Here is a 22,937-nt window from a genome sequence, read left to right as displayed (position 1 = left end):
ACAGAGTACAATGTGCTTGGGAAACACACTTCTTTTCATGAAATTTTGCCATTCAAATAACTGAATCATTTAAATGAAAATAATTCTGAAAACAGAGGAAAGCTGTTGAAATAGTGTGCATATAATTTATGAAGTTGTTAGCTACCTACCCAAAATTAAAATAGCTTTTTCACCTTCATGTTCCAGTTTTCTATCAACAGTTAACATATACATAACAACATCTCAATTTGTTGCATTTATTTGAGTAAATATCTGGTAAATAAAGTCATTAATAAAACGTTACAAAATTAAATACATTTAAAAAAGCTTGCCAGTATACATAAAGTCCACAAACATGTATTTCCTCTTTTTAAAAAATAAAATTATGTTCAGAGCACCCTTGATATAAAATGCCAGACTAGCATCTACCAGCAGATGGTAGCTTGTGAAATATTACAGCAGTGTTTCTCAACCTTGGCAACTTTAAAATGTGTGGACTTCAACTCCCAGAATTCCTCAGCCAGCATGCTATTAAGTTGCTAAAGTTGAGAAACGCTGCATTAGAACAAAGAATGTTTTCCTGAAGAGTTTGGGGAACAGGCTTTCACTTCTACAAGCTAGATCGCGTCTTAGCCAGCCAGCCAGCCAGCCAACCTACCAAGTTGGATGTCAAAATAGGAAGGAATAGCTGGATATTCTTATTGTAAGAAGGGGGCGGGTGGACTTGCATTTCCTCTCTCTGCAAGACTTTCTCATAACGGTATTGGCCTTTTTCTTGCTGTCCTATCAGACCTTTTAGCAGTAGGTTGATCAATCCTAGCTGATCACAAAATGAAGAGAGATTATCTGGCTGAGCCTCAAAGTTGGTAATAGTAGTTCAAACCCTAAAAGCATCAAGCCCTTGGACCCCAGTTTGCTTATGTGTTGCTTTGTGAACAGAGGTGTTTGTTGCAATGCTTTAACAGTGGCAGCACTCCCATGTAACAACCTGTATCCCTCCCTTCCCCTCCCACCCGCAACACCACATTGGTTATAACTTCGGTTTATATTGTTACTTAGAGCACATTTCGTTTCCATCGATGTGAATCAATAGTAACACTCACTTGATAATGTATGTACACAAGCACAAGAACCTTAACATCCATGAGTCTGGTGTACAACTTAATGATCAAGCTGGCTGCCAAGGAACAGCATTTCCCTAGTAGTTTTACAGCAGGCAGAATTTCTGCCTAGGAAAGTCCCTCCAAAATCGATGTTTTTCCATCTATCTTGATCATCTGCAGGTAGTAAAAGCAGCATCCATAACGTTGCTATCTGTGATAAAATAAAATCACACTTTAAAAAACTGCCTTAAACAGAAGGGGTTGAATTCTTTAAAATGTCAGAATTCAGCCCAAAATGAGAAAATCGCTCATAACAACCAAACTAGCAGGTGTCCTATTTTATAGTTCCAGTTTATTGATCACTTCTCTCAAGAGGCTCCGTCTTCGCTTATATACTCTTCTTTTGAGGAGGGCTCAGTTTCCTCATCCCTCTTATCCGAGTCAGAAGTTCTTTGATAAAATCCTAAAAAAAAAAGAGGGGGGGAGGGGAATCACTAATTAAAAACAATAGTAAATATATTCAAAATGCAACTCATCTCCACCCGCCATTGTTCTTACATATCAAATACAGGTAGTCTTCGACTTATTATCACAATCGAGCCCCAAATTTTTGTTGCTAAGTGAGACGTTTGTTACGTGAATTTTCTCCCATTTTACAACTTTTCTTGCCCCAGTTGTTAAGTGAATCACTTTCAGTTGTTAAGTTACTAAGACGGCTGGTAAGTGAATCTGGTTTCCCCGTTGACTTTGCTTGTCAGAAGGTTGCAAAAGCTGATCACGTGACCCCGGGACACTGCAACCGTCATAAACATGAGTCCGTTGCCAAGTGTCTGGATTTTGATCATGTGACCACGGGGGATGCTGCCATGGTCATAAGTATGAAAAGCAGTCATAAGTCACTTTTCTCAATGCTGTTGTAACTTTGAGCCGTCACTAACTGAACTGTTGTAAATCGAGGACTAGCTATATCAGCCATTCAATTCTCTTCAAAGATCCTACATGAAAGTGCATCAGAATCAAGGTACATCCAATCAAATCACCACTTTTGAATTCTAAAGAACTGATGTCATTGCCCAGATTCTATAGCAGAAGGAGCCCCTATAAAGTGTGAGGCTCTAAAGAAGTTAAACTCTTTCTACCATTCAATGACATCACTTGCTTCATTCAGTTGCAGAGGATGATTGCTACCATCATACAAAGGGCAGAATTTCTCCTGCAATCTTCTTTCAGACCACTCACCTTCTCCGTTTAATCCCCATTCAGCATATCCTCCCCGTTCTGGCTATAAGGTAGATATGCTCAAAGGAATGAAAATTCTTAATTCTTTTCACCAAACAAAACAATAGACTCCAGTCCATGAAACACAATTCATCAGATCCAAAATCTACTAAAATGGTTCTTATTTTATTTATTTATTTATTTTAATTCCATTTATATCCCGCCCTTCTCCGAAGACTTAGGGCGGCTTACAAGCTTAGCAGTAGCCTTCATTCTATATATATGCCTGCTTATTAGGGCTTTCACACACACCCCAAGCGGCATTATTACAAAGTCAGCTTAATTGCCCCCAACAATCTGGGTCCTCATTTTACCTACCTCGGAAGGATGGAAGGCTGAGTCAACCTTGAGCCTGGTGGGATGAGAACCTGCACTAATTGCAGGCAGCTGGTGTTACTTAAGGAGGCATTAGCCCACTGCTCCACCAAGGCTCTTAATTTGGGTTCCAAAGATAATGATACAGTACAAGTTTTTTAATATGGACAAACTAACTTAAGTTAATATATAAGCAAAACGTCACCCAAAATACCACATTTCAGAAGGTTTTTGCATTATCATTTAAGATTTTACAAGCAAACACCAAATTTCCTTTGTTGGTCATTCTCAGTCTCATAAAAGTCATTGTTTTGCGGGGCACCAGTAAATAAAATGCAACATTCTGACAATCAGTCAATTATCATCATTCAGGTACAAAATAAGAGTCAACTGTAAGTTGATCATGGGGGGGAGGGGGAGTCCTTCACTGACATGCTACATGATTGCTCTGAATTATCTAACACATTACTCATTCCATATCTTTCAAAGTTTAGTGTTCTTTTCTCCAGACAAATTTTAGGGTAGTTATTTCCATTTTTACTGCTTTTTGGAAATTGCTTTGCATTTTTTATTTTTTTATTTTTATTTTTTATCTACAAAGGCTATGATTTTGTATTTTCACAGTGAGGAGTGCAGCCGCTCCTTATGCAAAGTTCAATAATTCCACTTTGCGGGATGGGGGCGGGGGGTACATCAATTTTTTTAATTCATTCCTACGTTCTACTAAATATCTGCTTGGGGTATTTATATTTCCTTGTGGATTTAATCAGGGAAAAGGAAGAGGAAGGACGAGGAAGAGGAGGAGGAGAAGGAGGAAGAGGAGGAGAAGGAGGAAAAGAAGTTGTTTTCGCTTCTCATCCAAGAAGGTTCATCAGTTCAACTGATGAACAACAAAAAAACAGTCCAGTTGCATTTTTGGGGGGCGGAAGGCACCTTTGGGACAACTATGACCTGAATGACTGAGAATGTCCATAGACATTAAGGCTGCATTGTTTCTACCACATACTGTTTATAGACAGATATCTTGAGATAAAATCAATTATTTCCTCCCGGTAGCTTCTGAAGAATCAACAAGGTCACCTAATCTATGTACTTCATGTCTAACTATGCTAACTAAGGCCCAAGTCTAATTTTAAAGAGGAAAGGAAAAATCTGAGCAAGTTGGCAATTTTTGAAGAAATATGAACTTTTGACATGTGAACCTGCTTCCTGTTTCCAGCCAATTAGACACTGTGGTAATGTATTTTAAAAACATGTGCATTGACTCCTGTAAGAACTGTTTTCCCCAATCCTAGGTTTCATCTGAATAAATCAGAAGGCACTAACAAACATTTTCTGCTCAAATGTTAATGGAACTTTCTTTAAAATGCCATGACTGAAATTTCACACTGAGCATTACTCTATTTTAGGTTGCTATCTGGAAATGGAACTAAGTATTTATTAATAGCGTAAAGCCACTCATTAGTTATAATAGCCAAACATTTCCTGGAGGCTTTTGATGCCAGGGGCTTTTCTTTCCAGGCAATAAAGCTATTTTAAGTGCCAATGGATTGAGACTTCCAAGGGCCCAGTAAAAGGTACAGCTGTACGTACCTTTTAGAGCAAAACACCAATTGTTGAAGCATTGTTTTTTTTCGATCTGCTTCTAGGCTTTTATTTTGCCATTTCCTCATTTGCAAAAGGCCTGAATGCTGTGTACAACTGGCTTGCAAAAAATATCTTCTTCAAGGCTAATGTCATGAGACAGAAACTATTTTTAATTGTTGGCACCCACCAAGCTTAATCTTAAGAGAAGGCATCCCTTCATCAAAAAAAAAATAATAATAATGCAGCATTCACTTCTTGTAGAGCACAAATCCAATGCATGTGAACAACAGAGATAAAGTGAGAACTTCCTGCATGTTAAAAAAGCCGGTGTATTAATGAAAGCCATGGAGAAACAACTCAACAGCAGGGTGTTTGTTTCGCGGGCTATAAAGCTGGTGTGTCAAGGGCCATGAAAGACATCCAAATGCTTTGCACTAGTGCTACAAGCAGCTGTACAGCACATTTCCAGTACTAATCTTAGAGATTGCCGTATATAGTGTATCAGAGCTTTGATCCACTCTTATTGCCTACCTTTAAGTCACCAGTCTTAAATTCACATCAAAGGAGACTTTACTTTAACTTTCCCTAAATGGTACCCTGCAGATGTATTAGTTTTGAATTCAAAAGTAATGAAAAATGGCATCCACCATATAGAAGGCACCATGTGAGAAAGATTGCATGCAGCAGAGAGCCCTGCTGGCACAGTGGTTAGAATGCAGTATTGCAGGCTTATTCTGCATTCCACTGCCAGCAGTTTGATCCTGATTGGTTCAAGGTTGACCCAGCCTTCCAGCGTCAGTAAAACGAGGAGCCAGATTGCTGGGAGCAATATGCTGACTCTGTAAGCTGCTTAGAGAGTGCTATAAAGCATTACGGAGCGGTATAAAGTCCAGTCTATTGCTATTGATACTGTAATATTGCACCAAAGATATCTAAACATAAGCTTGTAGTCCAAATCATATCCAAATGCAAAATGTATTAGATCTCTTCAGAATATCAGCACTGTTACATACTGTAAGCTGTCCAAAAGCTGAACTATGAAGTATTATTATAGAAGGAGTTTTGTCTCAAGATTAAGAGGCAAAGATATTCAAAATGTGCTACCATCACCACAAATAAGTCTAGTCCTACTGTGCTTCTACTGACAAAAATTACTGCCTATAAAATCCTCAGCAGCTTTAGCTCTTAAGAACTTTGGGGGAGGGGTTGACAAACATCCAATATTCTGCCACATGGGTTTACAGGACATAAGCAGTTGTTTATATCAATGCAACTTTCCTGTAAGTTTTTTTTCCTCCTCTGAATTCAGAAACCACAACTCACAATTCATAGTAGGCAAACATCAGGCTCGTTGCCAGGAGCACAAACATGATTGTATATATCTTTTTAAAAATAAGATATATATTTATCTAATCAATGTATTTGGCCACCCATCTCTCAAATGCAGCTAACAACACATAAAAAGAATTAAAAAATTTTTAACACAGAGTAAATTACAGCATAGATGCTGAAAACACAACTGAATTACCTCTAAAAAAAAATCTGTCTTTTCCAGATGGTGATATAGAAATGAAGCCCTTAGTGGTTCTGTGCATTATATTCCTGTAGTTGGAAGAAGCTTTCTAAACTTTGTTTCTGACACAACAGTATAACAATCTATTGAATCAGGAATTACATTTCTTCCACCAAATCTTCCCATGATCTAGGAGAAGACATGGATTCATACCTTGATTATGGTATATTGATAGGATTACTACTATTTAATCTAAGGATATGCTATTCTTTTTTTCCAAGAACTGAAAGGTAAAGTATAGGACAATGACTTTTTCTAAGAGGCCAAAAACTAAACAGGGAGGGAGAGAAGGAGAGGTGTAGTGTAGGTATGTATTTCTAACTCTATATTGGCAGAAATCAACTGTTTAAAAATCATCCCTATTGTCCACATACAGCTGCTATAGTCACCCACACTTCAATTATCACTCACAAGGTAAAAATCTGAAACAACTACTGTGTAAAAGCCTTCTTACAGAGAATAAGGAAGGCATTGGAATAACATATGTTAATTCAGCACCACAAAATCTGTAGTTTCACAAAATTAAAAAATAGTTTTCAAGGTCAAATGATCTAATAAACTCTAGGAGGAGCCAACGTAGGTGAATTAATTGAATTATTTGTGGCAGCCATTAGTAGTTCTTTTTCTAACGGCAGGAAATACTGTAATAAATCTCTAAAAGTTGTATGAACTTGTATTTAAATATGTGTTATTTTTCTTCAAGATGGTGTAATATTTTTCTTTTCCGATCCAAAGAATTAAAAGAAATAAAGTTTATAGGCACTACCAAACAATGCTATGTCTGACGTTAACTCTGTAAGTCCGTGTAGAGCAGACATGTCAAACACAAGGCCCGGGGGCCGGATCCGGCCCACAAAGTGGTTCATGTGGCCCACGAAGCCATCTTGGAAACAGTGAGGGAATGGTCCCCACTGCCTTGGCCCTGGCCCAGAGACCCTCCTTCTGCCAGAGACCCTCAGATCTGTCCCACTCCTGCCCAGGGCCCCATAGGCACCCTTGATGCAAACGATGTAGAGCTGGCCATGCCCACCCAGTAGGCCATACGCACTCTAGCCATGCCCACCCAGTAGGCCACGCCCACCCAGGCCACACCCACCTGGCCCCTTGAGGGCAACCGCAATGCTGATGCGGCCCTCAGTGAAATTGAGTTTGACCCCTGGTGTAGAGATTTGCATTTTTAAATTTCAATTATACATAATACCCAAATGCAAAATGTACCTGAAAGTAACTCTTTATTTGATTATCTGTGTTGATCAGGATAGTTGGCAAATATAACTGTTGTCTATACAGAAGACTATGTCAAGTTTTTACATGTAAAATAATATAAAGTTTGTTTACCTCTGTAGGTTTGTAGCAATCTACAAGCGCTTCCTAGAAGTACAATAATAAAAGCATCAGTTATCTTTCATTCCACTTTCACATATATAAGAACTGGATATTTCTGGATACCTCTCACATCTTTTCTAAGGGGAGCGTATGCAAAACAGGCTTCTCTCATGGGTGTGAAAATCAGCCGTCAACGAAAAGCTTAATACTTTGACTCATACTTTAGTAACATTTTCCCTTGTCACTCAAAGCCATAGCAAAAGCACTTCCCATGTTAAAGTGCACTATTTTCCTGGCCAATAGAAACTGCCAGACAGACAGTGACACATTCTTGGAAACCCCTACAGGTCTGCCATCAATCATAGGAATGCTAATCCTCCTACCCCAATTCATAGGCAGGTGTTACATGCTTAATTTTACCCTTCTTTATTATGCTTTGTTAATCTGCCCTCCAAACCTTAACAGGATGTTCTAGAAGACAGACAGTCCTAATTAACGCCAGATATTCTCCCCAATGGCTTAAAATCAAACTAACTTGTAATTTGAGGGCTCTCTCCTCTTCATTAGCAGCATCAAGAAGATCATCAATATCAATTTCTACATCTGGCATCTCTTCTTCCTAGAAAAAGAGAAAGCTGGGTGAGAAATTCAACTGCATTCAAGCTATATTTTTCACTTCCTTTTTGGTCCAGCTCCAAAACTTGAATGGCAATTCATTCATTCTCTCTAATAATGTAGTTCACACAAACCCTTTTAAGCCTCTCTCCTGACATTTGGCCCTGAGCCAGGTTAGACTGGTGGCCAGCTGGCCACTCCTCTGCATAGAAAATTGAAGCAGGTGCCTAGCCCACTGATTTTTTTAACAGCAACATGAGCTCTCTGGGCAGATACCTGGGCCATGTTATTTATCCTCTAATACTCCCATGTCAATTAGGCCAAGAGCTGGAAAACTGCACTTGAGTTTTGTAAAGTAGATGTCATGCATTCAGATTTGCATTGTTGGAATATCCCTTTGGTGTATCCTGAGGAAACCAAGAGCGGTTTGTCAGCCTTCCAGGTAAACCAGAAAGGAAACAAGGCTAGATAAGCTAATTCTACTTTAATGCAAGATTACATTAGAAGAATCTTGCAAGTCTGAAGGTACAAACTTCCCCTGTCACTTATAATTGTCTGATCAATTGGGGCAGGGGTCTTCAAACTTGACCCTTTTATGACTTGTGGACTTCAACTCCCACGCTGGCTGAGGAATTCTGGGAGTTGAAGTCCACAAGTCATAAAAGGGCCAAGTTTGAAGACCCCTGAATTAGGGGCAGTTCTGCCTAAGTGTTGTTTCCCCCCACCTCTATTTAGTCCTTGGGGGCTCCTCCCTTTCTTGTTCAATTGTTTCCTAGACAGCATCTCTTCCCCTCATTCTCCAAGGTCATACACACATTCCATTATACAGTTCTAGACCTCCTGAAAACTACACCACTACTGCCAAACAGTTGCAAATGTGCCCATGGAAAGAAAAGCAGACGAAAAGGCAGAATGGCGACCTACTTAGGAGAACAAACTCTCTCTCTCCCCTCCCCAAGATGACGGTGTCAGCTTTAGGGGGAAAAAAGTTACCTTCTATAATTGTATTCAGTTTAATCAAGGGGGAATGAGATCTTGTATGAAATTAAGCTGATCTTAAAATAAAATCGTACAGAATGTCTAGTCTCAGCGCATTGCTGAAACAGATTCTATGATTCCATTATAGAAATAGATGAAATGGAGTGAGAAAAGCAATAACATTTAACTCTTTGGTGCACACACTGCCAAATCAAGGCCAAGCAAGCCAAACAAAACCTAGTTCCATTAAAGCAATTAAAAAAAATCAGGTTACTAATAATTGTGGGAACCAATTCTTAGATGAATGTGATTTCTCCATGAATCAGGCATGCTGGCTGAGGAATTCTGGGAGTTGAAGTCCACAAGTCATAAAAGGGCCAGATTTGAAGACCCCTGCTGTAAACTCTATTGGTTTTGAGTCCAATTCAAAATGATGGCTGTCACCTTCAAAGCCTTGCAAAAAGTTATGTTGAAAGGCTGTATCCCATGAGTTCTGGTTGCCCCCAGCCTTCAGAAACATCTTGGAAACATTATTGTTCTGCACAGCATATCAGCCTGACAGTACAAGTATGTCGTAGGTTAAATTACACTGGATTAGTTTATTGCTTTTACTGATGTGTTACTATTTCCTGACAGTAAAATGGTTTAAGAGGAGGGTGTGACTATACATGGAAAATATTATTAAAAGATTAATCAAAATACATTTTTTTAATAAATAACATTATTAGTCTTTAGTTTCTTCCTCATCCTGTCCTACATTTTGGGCTTCAATTTCTGTTTTCCATAAAGCAACCAGAGATGTTTGCCTGTGACCACTCAAAAAAACCCACTGACAATTTACAATCATTTCATAGAATAGCGGCTTCAGCTTTATTCGTGCTCCCAAGGTTTCCATAATGATACCCTTCCAAAGTTGTATGCATCTATTTTTAGAGAGTAATGGTATTCAGACACAATATAGACATTTGTTTAGCAAAGCAAGGTTTCTACTGTTTACATAGCACTTAGATTACTCATCTGACTGAAAGCAAATACCTTCCTTCAATTAGTTTTCCTCAAACTTATCTAGGCCAAGAAATCACATTAGTTTCATTTGCAGAATATTAACCATGGGGACCCCTGCTCTATACATCATTTTTGAGGCTACTCCTGCCTTAGGCATGAAAACTGACTGGGTTACTTTGGGTCACTCTCAACAGGGGGCTGTTGTAGAAAAAATAGGAGAAGGAAAGAATAGGGAGTATATTTGCCACCTGGAATAACTTATAAAGTAATAAAGGTGGGATAAAAATCTAATGTTATAACATATGAAAATAAGTTTACCCAACTGAAATATTTGACTTTTTCACACAGAGATAGTTGATCTTCATTTCAACAATATCAATAGATGCTGCTAAAAGGAGATATAACAAATATCAGGTAACATTTGCATTTTATAGTCCGTTATGTAATTAAAACAAATATAACTACAAATTTCTCATAGGGAAAAAGTTCACCCTATGTTGAACCCTTGGAGCCAAAATCAGAATTAGGTGCATCAGATCAAGTGAAAATTATTAGAATATATAGAGATGATCTGAGAGGAGCCTGGCTAATTTAAACCTCAGATGTTGAGTTTGATTTGCTCTTTGTAGTTGACATAATTACCATGTCTAGACTGTTCTTTGAGGCAATCAGAAAGAAGGTTGAGTCTGAGAAGGGATTGAAGAAGATTGTGAAATCATTAATTGTCCAGAAGATCACCTACAACTGGATAAGATTTCAAACAACTGAAAACTTGGTCAGACCAGACCATCCCAACAAGTTCAGCTGGAAAACTGAAGCAGAGAGAAGTCTCTTAAGAAGCCCAGAATTTTATCACATCCAAACTCTCCAATAATAATAACCTGATGGATTTAGACAACAGATGATTATAGAAAAGTTAACAGATTTCAAGCTCATCATTCTGGGGCAACTTGGCTAGCATCAGAACTGTGATGCCCATGATATATGTCTTGTCTCTGACACCAATGTAACAAGTCTGTAATGAACTGCATTGCTATGTCAAAATGAAGGGGGAAACCTGAGATTCCATTAAGATTTTTAATACAAGAATGCATAGAACACTACCTTGTCAACTGTTAGGCCAAAGCCCAAAGACAACCCAGAAAAATCCAACTTAGTTCAGTCCTTTATTTGTTTACACCTACTGGTAATGGATAGAACTTTGCCAAATTAAAGCTGTAACCTTCTAACCTCGATATATTATGAAGATTCTGAGATATGGCTACCTGGGACCTCTTCCCCGCTTCAAAATCTAGCTCAGGATTGTGTAGTCTCTCAGTCTGGGCCTCCTTCTGGAAACACTTTGTTCTGCCAAAACTCTTTTAAAAAATCATTGAGAAACCACAATGAGTAATTCTGATATGATCCATAACTATAATTATTGAAAGAGGTTTATAAAAGCATTCTCTCCATTATTTCTCCAGTATCACAAATTGAATTTCTACCTGTATTTAGTCTTAAGGCTGCTCTCTGTTAATAATCCTGGATTTTGGGATGGAGAACATCAACAGTTTCTGTGCATTAATCTCTCCTTCCAAATGCAGCCCAGTTACTGTGCAGCACCCCTGCTATTTTAACACAAAATTTGCTAATACAGAATGCTGGGACTACAGCCAAACTCCATTGGTACTATCTGGCAAAGGCAAAACTCCTGAAGCGTCCATTTAGGCCATCAATTCCAAACCTTTGCTCAGTGCATGAATCTAATTTAAAGCCTCCCTGACAGATGGCTGTCCAGCTGCAAACTGAGCACGTTCAGTGAAAGGGAACTCAGCAGCTCCCTGGGTAATTGACTTCACTACTGAAATACATTCTATAATAAAGCATTTCAAAGGCATCACTTCCTAAATCTAAACACCAAACTAGTTGGCATATTTTCCAACTTTCTTCAACCACTGAGAATTTGCCTGCTCATTAAAATTAACGGTCCAGCCTGCCAGCCGAAAAGCATTCCTACTAGACCTGTGCAGGGCTTTAAATTTGATTGAAAAAAGGTGCCTTGAAATATAGTATCTTCCTGCATCTCCTTAAAGCAGCTACATCATTTTTCAGGATTACATGACTGGTCTCTGCAGCTACTTTTCTCAAGGGGAAAAATTGCTTCTTCAAAGACAGGCAGACAGCGCCTGTGTTCATCTCCCTACTTCCTGTCATGCAGTGTCACAGTCTGGTTTAGAAGCACCACTGCTTCAGACAGGAAGGCAGTGCAGAGAGTGGTGAGGATGGCTGAAAAGATCATTGGCAGTTCCCTCCCCTCCATCCAGAACATAGCATAGAAGCATTGCTTGAGCAGGGTCCGTAAGATTGTCTGGGACACGACACATCCTCTTCACGACCTGTTTTCCTTGTTACCTTCTGGGAGGAGGCTCCGTGGTATCCGAAGCAGAACATCCAAATTCAGTCACAGTATTGTGCCAAACAGTATTAACCTTGTGAACTCTAAAGCTTCCTCCTTTTGCTATGTATTCAAGATGGACAGTGATTAATATTTATATGTTATATGTTACTTATATGTAAGGGTGTAGGTCTATACATAGTATGTTTAAATGTGTGTTATATATGTGAACCCTTTGAGAGCAACCAACTAAATTTCATTTTTAATGTGTGCTGTTGTGCCCACAGTAAAAAATGACAATAAAGGTTATCTATCTATCTACTTTCTCCAAAGCACTTTTTGCATGCAAATTTCTGCACAGGTCCAACTTCTACCCAGAAATAACATAACACTGCGTTCAGTAGGATATACTGATATATATATATATCATATACAGAATATCATATTACTATACCATATGATACATTTACTGCATGTTTGTTAGATATGTATAAAATTAGTTACTGGATGAAACACAGTAGGATATCGTTAAGGAGTATTCAGGCTGGAAACAAAGCACATACATTTGAAATGTAAATGGTAAATTCATAATAATATAAATCACATTCCTAGATTTCTATACTTAAACATAACAGAATACAAAATAATTCAAAAATCAAACTTCTCAAAACTTCTTTAAGTACTTTGATCTTTTTCAGAACTGAGAAGAGCTATGATGGTGTCTCTGTCTAGCATCTAGATAAAGTGTGTTTGTCAGCTGGAAAAACCCCTTTTCTGCTGCACAGAAAGATGGGAATTTTTATTTACATCCACTGTATGCTCTAAGTTACTACTTGGAGAGGGAAATAAATTCTCATGTGCTCTCCTATGTTAAACAGAGTTGCTCCATTGGACCTGTAGAGGGCTAGGAAAAAAGCATGCCACATAGAAAGCTGAAACAGATATAACAGTTCTGCTAGGAAGAGCTTCAGTCTTTTAGGTGCTATATTCCAAATTAAATGTGGTGGTGATGATGCTGGTGGTGTCAGCGACTGAACTCTTAAGACTTCTCCCTTCAGTTTAGCTATAGCAAATCAGAATGCAAACTCTGGCTCTTCCTGCTCCAGACTTAACTTCCTCAAACGTAACACATCTTGTGCCAATCCTGAAACCAAGAGGCAGCTAGGTAACTGGGCACTGGCTAGTCTGGTATATATACTCATAACTTAGGCAATAGTTCAGCTCCTCCAATATCTTGAAAGCCCGGGGTGTTTCGGGTGGAGGAACAAAGAATTAAAAAGAAGGAAAAATTCTGTAGTAAAAGGGAAAGGGAGAAATAACTTCTTCCAGGACAGAGTCCATTGTGATAGTCACCTTTATATTAAACAGGAAAGCTGATAATGCTACTTGTAATCTGGTAGGTCACCAGGATGGAACAGCATGACGTTTTGTTCCAGAGGTCATAACTTATAGAGAACAGAGTTACTGCAGATTAGTAGTGAGCAAAGATGTTTGTAAGCTTATTTTGTTTACTAACAACTTATGTTGCCTTTTACAATAGCAACACCCAGGTACATGTTATCAAAGGGATGGGAAAAGAAGAGCCTACATCAAAATTATTTTTCCTCCCAGTGGATAACCAGTGTAAGCAACTCAAAATAAAATCTTTTTAGACCAAGCTATTTTGCTCTTATTCCATTCTGCCATATCATGGCTAGTTCAGTTTTTACCATGTGGTGAACTAGACAAAAGGAGGGGTAGTAATTATTGTTAAAACAGCTCTATTTTTAAAGAAGACTTATCCTGATCATAAATCTGAGCTCAGAAATATAACAGGAAACATTCTTCTACAGCTACATAAATATTTGTCTAGAAATACTAATATTAAGATTGCAGTAGTGGCTGTTTTTACAAGGTTTGAAAGTTTCCAAGGCAACATTATCTGAAAGCAAGCTCTCCGTATTTGAAACAAAAAAAAAGTAAAATAAAATCTCAACATATAATGGACCAAACACCAAGGAAACTATATAATGTCCTGGGATTATGAGCACCATTAGACAGAACAGACCACGCAATCAGTTCCAGAGGAAGGCCAATTTTATTGAGATTGGTTATACAAGTAGTTCTTGCTTACCAACTGTCTTGTTTAGCAATCGTTCAAAGTTACAACAGTGCACAGGAAAAAAAAAAGCTTTGCAATCAATCCCTGCATTTATGACACTGCAGCATCCTGCAGTCACATGATCGTCAATTTTGCACTTCCCATGAAAAAACTATTCCACATTCTGTTCACAGAATCTCTAGTCAAACCTGGAAAAACTCTTGCTTGAAACTGGAAGGTCACTGCCAGTTAATATAGATACAGTTAGTGTAGTTACAGCAATTCAGTGTTGTAATTTCTTATACATTCTATAAAGAGGTGGACAAGATGATCTCCAAAATCCCTTTTAGATTCCATGTTGACTGTGGTACTTAAAGAAAGAAAAAATAATAAAGGACCTAATTGGCTTGAGACCCCTGTAAGACAGTACGAAGCATATTTTGGCATTTGTCAGAGATGCTTTAATCTCGATTCCTACAGTTCGTTGGTATGAAATCTAATGGTCCCTAGATTTTCCCTCTGAAACTAGAATTCTATGGTTCTAAGTCCATTCCCTATGCGAAACAGGTAACAGAAATGAGAGTGGAAAGTGAAAACTTTTTTCTTTCCATTTTTTTCTATTATGATATATATTTTTCTGTTTATTTTTTTTCTGTTACCTTAAAGTGCCTACATTGTTTTAAAATCACAACTTGCCTCTCTGTCTGGAGCAGGTTGTCAAACTACCGGCCCGCGGGCCAGTTGCATCATACAGACACCACGCCCACCCCTGCTCCGTCACGACACATCACATGATGCGGTGAGTTTGACACCTGCGGTCTAGATTCATGATAATATTTGTTCTTCCGCTTCTATCATATTCAAGGACAATGTACTTAAGAGCTTCCTTCTCCAAGAAGTCAACAGCTATATGGATGTTAGCATGTCACAGTTTGGCAGGCCCAATTATTCAACATGACAACTTGCATAGAAGAGAAGGCCAAGTCTGTTAACAGAAACTATTAGACTTTTAAATAAATTGTATGAAAGGGATGTGAAATTTATATGCATTTATTAATTTTATTTTCCCAGAAGGAGGACAACCTACAGCAAAAGAAGAGCTAGGAAATAGTGTTGCAAAAGAATGCCATGCAAGTTAGGGAGTTGGTCAGAGTTGAACTGGAAAGGTGGGGGGTAGGGGGAGGGAGAACAACAGGGAGGGAGGAAACTGAGTAAAAATGAAACAGTGGGGGGGAGGTAACAAAAGAAGCAGGCATAATAACAATGTGGAAGATACACAAGGAGGTTTAATGTATGCATCTCTTTTCCCCTGCTTAATGATTAGTCAAATCTAATCTTTTCCCATTATACTAGAGGTGAGGAATGCTGGCTCAGGAATTCTGGGAATTGAAGTCCACACGTCATAAAGGGGGCATCGTTCCTCACCTCTGCATTATACCTATAGATAACAGGTGTCAAACGCACCACGTCATGTGACATGTCACGACATATCATGACGTTTTTTGCATTGCTGGAGCTGGGGTGGGCGCGGTCTCAGTATGATGCAACCGGCCCATGGGCTGGCAGTTTGACACCCATGCTATAGATTATAGTACTTAATGTAAAGAAGGTCATCATCCACAGCTGTAAGAAAACACCTTTGAATGCCTTAGAGTAGAATAATTTGATTTTTATATTTACTGTGGAAATATTACGTTGAAATTTGGGTTTCATGTCAGTGACAACTAATTAATGAAGAAAGTCCAATTCCACTAGTATGAAATTGCAGGAGAATCTGAGAAGATGCTAAATATGGCTTAGAAAATCAAGAATCATTGGTGGAACATTCCTGCACAAACTCTTTCCAAATAAAAGCTTTAAAAGCTTTAAAAGCTACCTAAAAGTCACAAAGTTATTCTTAAAGAGGAGGAAAGGAAACTAGTGATATGATTTCCATACCGCTGCGCTAAATCAAGGGTTGCTTAACTAAGGTTTATTAAGTAAATTATACTAATCTGTCCTAAAACATCATGCTGAATCTAAGAATCTCATTACAGCTTAGCAAGAAATGTCAACTGGGTCACTAAATGCTGAAAGCTATTTAATGGGAGGGAGTGGGATTCAGACTGGAGATGGGTAGGCAAGCCATCCGTGGCAGCCCTTTGAAGCACTCCTAAGCCGGATTGGGCCTAGTCAGTACTTGGATGGGAAACCACCAGAGAATACAGGCCTGAGGACTTAAAAATGATTCCAAAGAAAGCAATGGTATACATCTTTTGTACTGTTGCCAATGTCAATGAAGATTCTGAGTCATCCAGGACATAGTCCCAAAGGTGCTTTTTCAAAAGGCATTTGGACTATGTTTTTTTCCGCTGAGGAAGAAGAAGGCATCTCACTTCTCATCCAAGAGGCTTCATCAGTTCTGGCTGAACTAATCCTCCCACCATCCAGCCACAACTGATGAAGCTTCTTGGGTGAGAAGCAAAATGCCTTCTTATTCCTTAGGAGAATGAAGTTGCCTTTTAAAAAAGCTCCTTTGGGACAGCTGTTGCCAATGCAATCACATAGATACATCCATGAAAATATTGGTAGTCAAGCTTGATTCAGAGAAGATTTTATTTTTAGGCCAAATAATAAAGAGCGAAGTTAAGACAAACTACATTTATTCACTGCAAAAAGATGCACCTAAAGGTCAAGGATATCCAATTTTTAAATGAATTGTGAAAGGCTGGGGGGTGGAATCCTTCTGCTGGGGCTTTTCGAAAACTTTTCGAAAATCAAAGTTCACGATTTACTGTACTGCTGTAGACAAGGAAAAAATATCCTGTGTCTTTTCATTCATTTCACCAGAAAACACGGAGGTTCAAATTTAAAGTTAAATTTCCTTCAAATCAGGTTTTACTGCTGATGACTTCATGGCCACTTTCCATGTAGTTTTCTGGGCAAATATATGAAAATTTTATTGCAGGATTTTTTTTCAACTTCCTAGTATAATTAACAGTATTAATTGGTATTTCCTGGTGATTTCTACTCCCAGTTCCAATGAGGTTTAATTCTGCTTAGCTTTGGGGCATCAATTAAGGTTGATAAGCTGGTTGAACTTGCAGCAGAGGAAAAGAGGTTTTATTTGTTTCCCACTCCATGGCAGGAAACTGTACCTTAAATTTTTAGGTTACGATTAAAGGGAATTACAAGGCCACAAAATGAGAAGTTCAGGATGTGTATGGACTTCCTGGGGACCAAAGACTGCTCAACCCGTTTAAAGTTCTAATGAACATCACTGAGCATTAAAATGTGAACTATCTTTAAGTGCAATTGAACAGTGAAATTGAACCAGCTCTAATAAGAAGCATGACTGCAGAAAGACTCACAAGTTGCTTTGAGTGCATTGGATGAACTTCATTGCCTCATCTCATTTCATATAAAGAAGCATATATTTGGTGGATAAAAATGCCCAGTGTTATAGACAACTTTTATTATCTCCGACCCAACTGGCATCCACCCAAGATGAACGCATGATGAGCCAAGTGCACCTCATTTCATATATATCAGCAAATATCTACTTTATTAAAAAACATTGGCAAAGGAATAAAATATGTTGCCATTTTCATGTCAGGAATGCTCTCCTAGGAAGTTAATTAATGAACAGCCTGACAGGGTAAGTAGGAACTGAATCTTATACCAGCTGCTTAATAACTCAATAACTTAAATTTCAAGCCAAATTACAAACCAAAGGATTTAATTTAATCGGGTATAAGAACTGGATGTTTATTGATTTATTACGTTTATATTCTGGCTTTCCTCTAAAATCTCAAGGCCATGCAGATAGAGATCTCCCCATTTTATCTTAAAAAGCAACACTTCATCCTAACTTAAGCAGTTAAGAACAAAACATGAAGAAATGGGTTTTGATTTCAACCATCAGCAATTTTAGCACCATATGGGTAATCAATGTGACATTTTATTCTTCCCTATTGCAAAAGAATCACATGAGCAAATTAGATGTCACTTCATCATTCAAGCAGCTACTATAGTATGTAGAGGTGTTATGTTTACTACACCAGGAGATTTTATCCGTAAAAGCAAACCCTTGATATCAAAGCTCTCAAGAAAGCTTAGAGAAACCCATGCTTTCAAACAATGTTCCATATTCATTTTCAAGTGTATATTCAGCTTCTGCCTATCAGTCAAGGGGCTATTCTGCCTTTTATAATACATGAACCTGATGTTATCTGTAGATCTTCACAGAGCACCACTTTCCACCCTCACACATAAATCCAGTTAGTGTCCATTACGTACCCACAAAGAAAGGGTCAGGACTGAATTGCTGTAGCTGTCATTATGCTTGTCATCTAAAGTAGACAGAGAAGTAAGTTTACAACATGATGGAGGCCAAAAACATTTTTATATTATGGAACTACAGTTACCTTATTTAAAGCAGCTTAAAACAGCTTAAAATTATGGCAGTGATTATGGAAGTTGAAGCAGGTTAATACGATAATGTTCACTCAGAAGCCCTAATTATGCTGTCTAAAATTTAGTGTACAATGCGAAGTGTATGGCTGTACAGAGGTTCAGAGTTTGGTATCGTTTTTACTTGATTTTAAAGTACTTTATGGAAATGCAAGTCTTAGGACAGTGGTGGCCAACCTATGGCACGTGTGCCAGAGGGGTCACTCGGAGCCCTCTCTGCGGGCATGCACACCTCACTCTTTGGCTACGTTTTGATAGGAAAAAGCCATTTCTCAGGCCCCTTCCTAGCCAAATCAAGCTCCAGAGTGAGCACACTGTTTTCAGCTTTGAGTTATATCAAATCTGACAGCAGAAACAGACTAACAGAAGACCTGAGTGCTGCATGTTTTGCTCTCAAACTTACAAAGTATAAGCCAAAGTTAGACAAATTATCAGCAATAATACAACAGTAAAAAATCACATGAATTGTTCAAAAGCATGCCAAATGCAAACTTTTACTTTTCAGTAATTTGTATCATTGAAAGCTTTGTTATTGTGTTTTTCTTTTAAGACAAAAGATGTTGATGTATGAGTTGTTGTTTTTCTAAACTAAAACCTCAGTATTCAGATTAAATTGCCGCGTTGGCTCTTTGCAATAAATAAGTGGGTTTTGGATTGCAGTTTGGGCACTCGGTCTCTAAAAGGTTTGCCATCACTGTCTTAGGAGGTACAAGAAAAAAAAGAAATCTGTGCCTTTAAGTCAGTATTGACCCCTGGCAACTGCCTGGCCAAGTCCTTGCAGTTTTCTTAGCAAGATTTCGGAAGTGCTTTGCCTTCCCATGGTCATGTGATCAAAATCCAGGCTTGGAAACCAGCATTCATTAGCAATGGTTGCAGTGTCCTGGAGACGTGGGATCAACCATTTGCAACCTTCCCAGACAGCTTCTGACAAGCAAATTCAAGGGGGGAAGCTGGATTTGCTAAACGATCGCGTGATTCACTTAACAACTGCAATAATTTGCATAATAACCATGGCAAAAAAACAAGCATAAAACTGGGTATGACTCACTTAACTGCCTTGCTTAGCAACAGAAATTTTGGTCCAAAAACCACCTGTACCCCATTTCTGTGGATTATCAGCAATTCAATAATAGTCATATTTGAATAAATGAGTACATGCAAAAAGGCTTTCCTGTAACATCAGTGGACTCTGAGCAACCTGCATCTCTTCTAAAATGCTTTAAGTATACCGCCCTTCATTCCTGGTTCTAGTAAATGTTTGTATAGAAGTAATTTTATTTTATGTAGCTAAAGTCAAGTATTGGTGGCCCCACAGACAAACCTGGCACTATGTAAAGCTGAAGGTAATGTCCTAGACAGAAGCTTTGAAGAAGCTTTGGCTATTGTGGAAGTTTGAAATGCATTCCTGACATTTCCTTCTTGGGCACTTGATAAACCTTCCCATAATTTCATGATAACCAGACAAATTTGGGTATACCTTTGCCTAGCAAAATAGCGATTTAAACAATTTCTAATCTGACACTGGTTTCACATAATTCAAGGTGCCATGCACTTTGGATACATCTCTACTTGTGCAGACAGACACGCCTCAGATATACAATAATGTCTGAATATACATTACATGTGTAGATATGAGTTTGTCTTCTGGAAGAATGGTCCATCTTTTCAGTATTATCTACTCTGTCTAACCATAGGAATAGCAACAGGAGAATCAACAATAGGACTAGCAACAGGAAGCCATACTGGATCATGGTAAACAAAAGCACATCCATCACACAAACTATTTATCAGTTTAGCTTTCTATCCCACAATTATTACAAGGAGTTACGTACATTACAGAACAGTTCTTCCTCCTATTTTTCCCCATCATAATAATCCAGTGAAGTAGACTGGGTTGAAAGAGGGAACTTGCCCAAACCTATCTAATGAGCTTCCATGGCTGACGGGGTTTTAAACCTGAATCTCCTTTATATTATACCAACACTTTAATGACGACACCAAACCACAATAGAGACAGTTGGACAAATGAAATCAACAGTATGGCGATTTAACAATCAAAATTGAAATGCTCCCAAAATAGACATTCCAGGAGTTGTTTCTCCGGTATAAGACAACCAACCATTCAAAATGAATGGATTCAAACAGCTGTTGCTCTGAAAGAATGCCAAGGCTTTAAATGCAGGGGGCTAATAAATCATTCCTGAGCAATCTTGAAAGATCCTTTCCTTAATTCTGCATTGGCATTCTTCCTTCTTTTCTTTTCCAGTTTTCTGCTTATCTGGCCATTCATTTTGAAATTCAAAAAATAAGTCAAATGTAGCCATTTCCACGTTCAGCTAGCTGGAAGCTTGGACAAAGTAAGTTAAATCAATTACCAAATAACTTGGCTGAAGATTAAGAGCTAGCTTGAGCTGCCCTGCAATTGGTTGGAGTCTGGCTACTGTTAGACTGCAGTTTTACCCAGATACTATGTTCCTATTTCTGAAACACAGCGATAAGATGATGTACAGTAAGTGCCAGTTTTAACGAGGTTATTTTTATTTCAGACAGGTATGTGCCAATAATGAAACGGAGAAGACTTTCAAATAGACCTTAGTCATACAAATCTAAGTGCTACATGGCACGTTAGAGGTTGGGGATAATAAGGGCATGGGGCAATTTATGGGCAGGAAATAAGTATGGCTAAGGTGTGAAAAATCTACTTTCAGCCCTTCAGTGCACAGGGCATGGTTATTTCAGGGCCAGCTTTCTCCCATAATGTCTGCCCATCCAATAAGATCAGGCAGAGTGGTTATGCTCCAGGTCCCTTTGATTAAACAGTGTCACTCATCAGAATCTAGGAAATATGACTTCTTTGTCTTGTACCTGCCCTCCGGATCATCCTCACACACCCACACCCTGGAAATCTGTACAGCATTAACCCTAATGAAATTCCAGAAGTCAGCTTTTCCTTAACCTTCCCATATATTCCAGACAGGAAACACACCAGATGTGCTACTTCTACTTTATTGTAAAGCTACATTAACAGATTCGTGCAAGTCTGATAGTAGAAATCTCCTGCCATCTTTTACAGCCTAGGTTAGGGAGGTTCCTTGCTGAGTTTCTTTCTTGCCCATTCTGCAGATGGGGGCCATGCCCTCTCTTATTTGATTGTTAGTTAGATAGCATCTCTTCCCCCCACCTTCCCCAGGTCATTTCCACATAGCATTAGACGTCTTTTAAGAGCTGGCTGTTCTCTCTGGCCTTGGGGTAGGGTAGGTGTCAAGCCCATTAATTGCTTCCAATTATGTTGTTGTTGTTGTTTGGGTTGTGGATGGTTCTTTTTTCTCTTTCTCTTTTATATTCTTTTTTTTTTAAACTTTTTAGATTGTAGGCTGCTGAGAGTCATCTGGAAACTGGCAGCTTTTAATTTTAATTAATAAGTAAAAGAATAAATGAATATTTGGCATGGGCACTTAAGAGGAGCCACTGTAGCTGTGCCTGCTAATAAGCCAGACTTTGTTGGAACTGCCTTCAATAGCTTTGGTTTCTAATTAAATGGGAATTTTTCCAACAACACACCCTTGCAGCATTTACCCTAGGACATCCCTGCTTGGATTGTTTTATGCTACACATCACACTCCTGTGATATGTTCTTTCATCGGTGGCCCTACAGAATTAATTTTTGGAGTAATGTATAATAAAAACAGCTGAAATGACATAAACATCAGAGCTGCAAACTGTATTCAAAACAGGAACTTTGAAATTTATGTTGGCACCAGAGAAGTATCCCTCTTTAAACGTTAAAGCATTTGGATCCTCTGGCATCTCCTTACAGTTTCGTCCAAGAATTTTCCTGACTGTCAGTGCAGATGTGCAGGCACAGCTGGTTCATTTCACCAGTAGTCTAAATGGTGTGTTGTTAACAGTCCTTTCAAAGGCTTTGTGAAATGATAATCAATCAACTGCTGCTGAAAAAGTTACTGTTGTTTAGGGCAGCTGAATTACAGCATGAAGATTAACATCAAACAATAATGGGCTTTTGGGGAATAAAATAGTGTCCCTCTCTGGGCAGAATATCCCAAATTTGAGTGGTTGCTTCCTCAACAACAACAAAAAAAAACAGTAAGACTTGCAAAGAACCTTTCAGACACACAATAATTGCAAGTGTAAAATATTTTATGGGTTGGTACCAGCACACCTGGGAAATGAACTCTGTGATAAGGACAAGGATAAAATACAATACTGCTTATAAAAATGTTTAAAGAAAGTTAAAGAAGGTGACTCTGCCTT

The 22,937-nt window shown here is 38.5% G+C and overlaps 1 protein-coding gene across 1 annotated transcript in view; it reads right to left on the bottom strand.

Annotated features, from left to right (window-relative positions):
* Window positions 1-1,039: 1,039 nt before the first annotated feature.
* The window catches only part of PPP1R14C (protein phosphatase 1 regulatory inhibitor subunit 14C), a 48,869-nt gene continuing 26,971 nt past the window's right edge, over window positions 1,040-22,937 (bottom strand). Inside the window, exons 2-4 of the mRNA XM_083348744.1 lie at window positions 7,697-7,780; window positions 7,174-7,206; window positions 1,040-1,545 (exon numbers count right to left, since the gene is read on the bottom strand). Of these exons, the coding sequence (XP_083204870.1) occupies window positions 1,471-1,545; window positions 7,174-7,206; window positions 7,697-7,780 (192 nt within the window). The 3' untranslated portion in view covers window positions 1,040-1,470. The remainder of the gene's footprint in view (window positions 1,546-7,173; window positions 7,207-7,696; window positions 7,781-22,937) is intronic.

The sequence above is a fragment of the Vipera ursinii genome, assembly GCF_947247035.1.
Source record: "Vipera ursinii genome assembly, chromosome: 1".
NCBI lineage: Eukaryota > Metazoa > Chordata > Lepidosauria > Squamata > Viperidae > Vipera > Vipera ursinii.
This window is presented reverse-complemented; position numbering and strand designations above follow the sequence as displayed.